The sequence below is a fragment of the Beta vulgaris genome, chromosome 1, assembly GCF_026745355.1.
Source record: "Beta vulgaris subsp. vulgaris cultivar EL10 chromosome 1, EL10.2, whole genome shotgun sequence".
Taxonomy (NCBI): Eukaryota; Viridiplantae; Streptophyta; class Magnoliopsida; order Caryophyllales; family Amaranthaceae; genus Beta; species Beta vulgaris.
Genome location: NC_079202.1, coordinates 31,298,683 through 31,305,013, shown reverse-complemented (window position 1 = coordinate 31,305,013; position 6,331 = coordinate 31,298,683). Strand labels below are relative to the sequence as shown.

The window sequence follows — 6,331 nt, the reverse complement described above, 5'->3', positions numbered from 1 at the left end:
CCTCGGACTCTGATCTTCTGCTCAATTTGGCCGTTTGTAGGGTGTGCACACTAGGGATCTTTGTCTTAGTTTTATCCGGAGGGCCTAGCTAGCCCAATGGAAATAAAAGTTGTTCCATTCTTTAGATTTATAACTTTGAGACTTTTAATATATTTTGTGAAAGAAAAAGGAAAGAAATAATTTGGTTTCAAAAGGAAAAGGAAAAAAAAGATTTGGTTTCAAAAAGAAAAAGAAAGAATGTATACGTTTTGGAAAGAAATACAAAGAAAGGAAAACGGGTTTTATAAAGTTGTATTTAGTATTAAATTTTGAAAGTAAATGATTTGTAGGATATGTTTGTTATATCCTACCTGCATATATGTTTGGCTTCTTAGTATTAAATCTTGCTCAGCTAGTTTGGCTGATACTACATGCGTGATATATGCAGGTACATGAAGATTTGCAAGTGGGGTGTGGGCTGAGAGCAACATTCCACTAGCTTAGTTGAAATATAGTAGTTCTATTTCCGCTTATATATATATATATATATATATATATATAATATATATATATATATATATATATATATATATATATATATATATATATATATATATATATATATCTTTATCATCATTTTGGAACTTAAGGTTGTAAATATTAATTTACTTAAACCTTTACACTTTTGGATTGTAATAGTTCAATTTAGTTGTTGCTTTAACATTAATTCAGTTAGGTAGTTATCCTTAACGGTTGTTCCTGCAATAACCATGGAATAACACTTTTGGATTTCGGGTACTTATGCATGGATGTATTGATTTTTGAGCTGGATAAGGATTTTGGAGAACTTGGTTTGCTGGACTATTCATACAGGTTTATAATATGGACGCGAGTCCTAAATTGAATTTTAGGCAATCCATATTTCAGACGGAGGTCTGCCGAATTTTCTGTAGAATTTTGATATTATTTAATTTAATTAGGAACTCGAAATTCAGGGGTGTTATGGTTGGTATCAGAGAGTAGGTTTATAAATGACTGGGTTAAAATAAAGATTATAGGAAAATAAATAAAATCTTGACAAGCCGTGGTGAGGTAGCTAGTGTGATGGGCTATACACGGGAAGTGTATATGTTATGCTATTTGCTTATTTATATTAAAGTCGATAAAAGTGTTACATTATCTCAGTATCGAGCTATGTTCTCTTACCTTGTGTAGTGATGAGAAGATGCATAGACGTCAAACGATCAAGCCATCAAGAATGAGCGCTTTCATGCGCCAAATGGATGAGTCTAATAAAGCTATGAGCGAGGTTGTTCAGTCGCTCGCTGAAGCACGAGCTGCTACTAGTACAAGCAAAGCAGCTACGACAGAAATTGATGTTGTTCATAAAGCAATTGATGAGAAGAAGCCGCCCAAGTATGATGGAAAGGGTGATCCAGTGAAGATGGAGAATTGGATCAGGGATTTTGACAAGATTTTTGTCACCCTCCAGGTCCCTGAAGAAATGAGAGTTGACTATGCGGCTTACCATCTCATCGAAGATGCTGATATTTGGTGGACCAACCACAAAGATAATTTGACCACCAAAGTCACATATGATGAGGATGATTATGAGGAGGTGGAGACAACAAAATTTGGTTGGAAGGAGTTCAAGAAGGCACTACGTGCCGAGTTTTTCCCGCCTCATATGAAGAAAAGGAAGAGAATAGAATTTGAGAAGTTTGAGCAAGGGGATATGTCGGTTCAAGACTTTTATAATAAATACTTAGAGTTGTCTCGTTTCGTACCTGAATTGGTTCCAAACGAGCAAGAAAGAGCTCAGAAGTTTGAGGAAAAATTTGATGTAAATGTCCTTAGCCACATGGGAGCTGGTGACTTCACGACTTTAAAAGATGTTTATGCTCGTGCCAGTAATGCTGAAAGAATTGAGGAGAGAAGGAAGACCGCGGAGAATATGAAAGCTACTGCAAAGGAAGATATCCAACACTTTGACAAGGATAATAATTTCAGCCAGGATAGGAGTAGAATTTATGACAATCAGGGTTCTAGGGGAAACTTCGGTAAAGGGGGCCCGAGTCAGCAGGCCTCTAGGAGTGCTCAGAGTTCATTTAATCCCCGTAGCCAAGCAGAGGGCCAATCTCAATTCCAGAAGTCAGGAGTCCTTCGTCGTTATTTCTGTAAGAAATGTGATAAGAACCATCCAGGAAGAGATTGTAAAGGCAATAAGGTAGCATGCAACTATTGTGGGAAGGAGGGGCACAGGGCTTATGAATGTTTCTCCAACCCAGATGCAATGGTTGGTCGAAATAACAAGTTGTTGAGGAGACCCCCGATTAGTATGGCTAGTAATCGGCCAGTTACTTCAGCTCCAAGTATCACTGTTCCAAGACGTAGTGCTGGAAAAGCTAATGCTGCTTATGTTCAAAGAGGCACTAGGGAAAAAAAGGAAGGGTTGCGCTTTCTTCATTACGCAGCCCTTCTATAAAGTAGGGATGCACTTTTAAATAAAACGCAGCCCTTCGTAAAGTAGGGATGCGTTTTAATAGAAAAGCGCAACCCTGTTTTGTGAAGGGCTGCGCTTTTTAAAAAAGCACAACCCTTCTATGGGCTTTTTTTTTAAAAAAGAATTACGCAGTTAGACTCTCTCCTCTCTCTCTCACGCCTCCCTCTTCTCTCTCTTCTCTCTCTTCTCCTCACCTAATTAAACCCTAATCCACCCTAATCCGTTAAATCTCACCCTCCCTCTTCGGCATTATACTCTTCAAGCTGCTGTGTTTTAAGAGGTGCTTTCTTTCGTTAATCGCCATGAACTTGATGGTCCTCACGAAGCTTTGGATCTTCTTCTCGACCTTCTCGATCAATAGCCTCTAATTTTTTAGTATTTTGAACAATTTTGGAAAACAACTTCTTCATTTCTGTAATTTTTTATTTTTTTGTGTATTTTGGCAGTGAAATCGTCGTATTTGGACAAGGAAACCTGCTTGATGTTGATGAAGTTTCTGCAACAAGAGAAGAAGAACAAGAGAAGACGAACAAGATGATGAAGAAGACGATGAGGTAACAGTAACACCCTGGGTTTTCTTCGACTTTCCAGACTTCCCCTGCTGTTTTTCATTCCCTTGTTTAGCCAAACTCTCACAAATAGCCTCAAGTTTAGCATTAACAGAAGAATGAAGGGGTTTGTACTCGCCGAATTCACCACTAATGAAGGGGTTTTTCATTCCTGCCATTGTGATATTTTAGTTTTTGTTCCTTTTTTTTCATTTTCGTTCTTCTGTGTATTAGTTTTAGTTTTTGTTCCTTTTTTTTTTTTTCATTTTCGTTCTTCTGTATTTTAGTTTTAGTTTTTGTTCCTTTTTTTTTTTCATTTTCGTTCTGCAATTATGTGATAACATTTTTTGATTTTTTGTTTTAGTTTTAATTTTCCTGACCATATTCCTTATTTCCCTTTTGGATTTGGATGGTTTACCTTTAAGGTTTAATGCAAATGTTAAAATTCGGAAAATGTGAGATTAATATATGAGTAAAAAAATGTAAATTTTTTTTTTTTGGTAGGAAGGGCTGCGCTTTTACCTAAAAAGCGCAGCCCTTCAAGCTTAGAAGGGTTGCGCTTGAAAAGCGCAGCCCTGCTTAAAAAGTGAAGGGCTGCTATTGAAAGAGTTGCTGTTAAAAAGCGCAGCCCTAAGGGCCTTTTTTAGCGCAGCCCTTCCTTATCTTTCCACTAGTGACGCCACGAGAAGAAGAATTTGGGTAACCTAAATCACCTTAAAGAAGGGGATGTGGATAACAACCAGAGTAATGCAATGACTGGTACTTTCTCTATCCATTCTATACCTGCTTACGTGCTATTTGATTTAGGTGCATCACATAAACTTGAAGAATGTCACACCTTGTGAGGCCGATATCTCTATTCCTTCTGATCTAAGTGTAACGTGTAATAGGACGCACCCAGATGTTCTTATAGCTTATGGTGAAACTACTCTATCTGCTGATTTAATAGCATTTCCTTTGAAAGATTTTGATGTAATATTAGGGATGGATTGGTTAGAAAAGTACAAAGCCAAGATTGATTGTCGAAACAGGAAGTCACAATGAGAGTCATAAGGGCGTCCATGTGCTTTATAGTCGTCTCCTGTGAAGATCATTTGTGCCCTTACTCTAAAGTCTTATTTGAGAAAGGGATGCCCTATGTACCTTTGTCATATTCATGATACGAGCAAGGAAAGACCAGAGCTCATAGATGTTCCAATTGTGAATGAGTATCACGATGTGTTTCCGGATGATATTCTTAGCATGCCTCCGAAGCGTGATGTTGAGTTCAACATTGATTTGGTACCTGGAATGGGACCTATATTTAAGCCACCTTATCGGATGGCGCCTGCTGAGATGAGAGAGTTGAAAACTCAGTTAGAAGAATTATTGGATAAAGGCTATATACGGCCTAGCGTATCCCCTTGGGGTGCACCAGTTCTGTTCGTGAAAAAGAAGGATGGTACCCTACGATTATGCATTGATTATAGAGAATTCAATAATGTCACTGTGAAAAATAAGTATCCATTGCCAAGAATAGACGACTTGTTTGACCAATTGGCAGGTGTAGGAGTGTTTGTAAGATCGACTTACGATCGGGTTACCATCAGCTTCGAATTGCAGATAAAGATATTCCAAAGACAGCTTTCTGCACTCGATATGGACACTATGAGTTTACAGTTATGCCCTTTGGGTTGACTAACGCTCTAGCAGTGTTCATGGACTTGATGAATAGAGTATTTAGAGCTTATCTGGATAAATTTGTTGTTGTGTTTATTGATGATATACTGATTTACTCAAGGAATGAGAGTGAACATGAAGAGTACCTCCGAGCGGTGTTGCAAGTGTTGAGAGAAAATCAGTTGTATACAAAATTTTGTTTTGGCTCGAGAAAATTGCTTTTCTCGGACATATTATTTCTAAGGAGGGTGTCTCAGTTGACCCGTCCAAAATTCAAGCAGTTTTTGAATGGTCCACTCCGAAGAATGTGACCGAAGTACGCAGCTTTCTTGGTCTGGCTGGCTATTATAGAAGATTTGTGAAGTATTTTTCGAAGATAGCTCGTCCATTGACCAACCTGATGAAGAAATCTACTAAGTATGAGTGGAATGATGAATGCGAGAAGGCTTTTCAGACGTTAAAGGAGCGTCTTACTACAGCTCTAGTCTTAACTCTACCTGATGGAGATCAACGCTACGAGGTGTATACAGATGCTTCGAGAAGCGGTCTTGGATGTGTGCTTATGCAGAACCGGAAGGTTGTAGCTTATGCTTCGAGACAATTAAAAGTTCATGAGATGAATTACCCTACTCATGATCTTGAATGGGCAGCAGTCATCTTTGCGCTGAAGATTTGGCGTCATTATTTACTTGGCACTTCATTCCGAATATTTTCAGATCATAAGAGTCTCAAGTACATTTTCACGCAAAAGGAGCTGAATATGAGACAAAGGAGGTGGTTAGAGCTAATTAAGGATTACGACATGGAAATTCAATACCATGAAGGGAAGGCTAATGTTGTTGATGATGCACTTAGTAGGAAAACTGTCCACTCTTTGCATACGATGCTTTTGAGGAGGTTACTTAGAGATGAGCTTCAGAATTTTGGTGTACAACTTGTTCGAGTTAGGGCTCAACTTAGCTCCCTTACACTACGCCCAGATGTATATGATGAGATCAAGGAAAATCAAGCTAATGATGCACTTTTAAAGAAGAAGATAGATAAGGTCCGAGACACTGAGGACGCTTACTTCAAGGTCCATACGGATGGTAGTCTCGCTATAAAGGTCGTGGTGTGTTCCTGACATCCCAGACCTAAAGAAGAGGATCTTAGATGAAGCCCATATGACTCCATATTCAGTACATCCAGGAGGTGACAAGTTATACAAGGATCTTAAAATCACCTTTTGGTGGCCTCACATGAAACAACAAGTCGCTGAGTATGTTTCCAAGTGCTTGACTTGCCAAAAGGTTAAGTTTGAACACAAGAGACCTCAAGGCGAGATTCAACCCCTAGATATCCTAGAGTGGAAGTGGGGCTCGATTTCCATGGACTTTATCTCTGGACTTCCGAGAACGCCAAGTGGTAATAACATGATTTGGGTCATTGTGGACCGCCTCACCAAGTGTGCTCATTTTATACCGATGAAGGATGCATGGAAACACCAAAAGCTAGCAGATGCCTATAGGAAGAATGTGTTACGATTACACGGTGTGCCGAAGGATATTGTTTCCAATAGAGATAGTAGATTCTCATCTAACTTCTGGCTAAAGCTTCAGGAAGCTTTAGGAACACAATTGAAAATGAGTACCGCTTTCCATCC

At 38.8% G+C, this 6,331-nt stretch overlaps 1 protein-coding gene across 1 annotated transcript; it reads left to right on the top strand.

The window, feature by feature from the left end:
* Positions 1-784: 784 nt before the first annotated feature.
* On the top strand, positions 785-5,812 carry LOC130589979 (uncharacterized). The gene is made up of 8 exons (XM_057391692.1): positions 785-852; positions 1,195-2,430; positions 2,929-3,036; positions 3,395-3,455; positions 3,838-4,002; positions 4,105-4,529; positions 4,574-4,844; positions 4,934-5,812. Exons 1-8 carry the CDS (start codon positions 785-787, stop codon positions 5,810-5,812), a joined length of 3,213 nt encoding a protein of 1,070 aa, XP_057247675.1.
* The last annotated feature ends 519 nt before the right edge of the window (positions 5,813-6,331 follow it).

What these genes read in the sequence shown, in the direction of transcription:
- LOC130589979 (XM_057391692.1), top strand. Translation starts at nt 785, where the DNA reads ATGGATGTATTGATTTTTGAGCTGGATAAGGATTTTGGAGAACTTGGT. An exon ending in ATGATGAAGAAGACGATGAG is followed by an intron (nt 3,037 to 3,394) that starts GTAACAGTAACA and finishes TTTTTGTTTTAG; the next exon opens with TTTTAATTTTCCTGACCATA. An exon ending in TTCCTTTGAAAGATTTTGAT is followed by an intron (nt 4,003 to 4,104) that starts GTAATATTAGGG and finishes TGTGCTTTATAG; the next exon opens with TCGTCTCCTGTGAAGATCAT.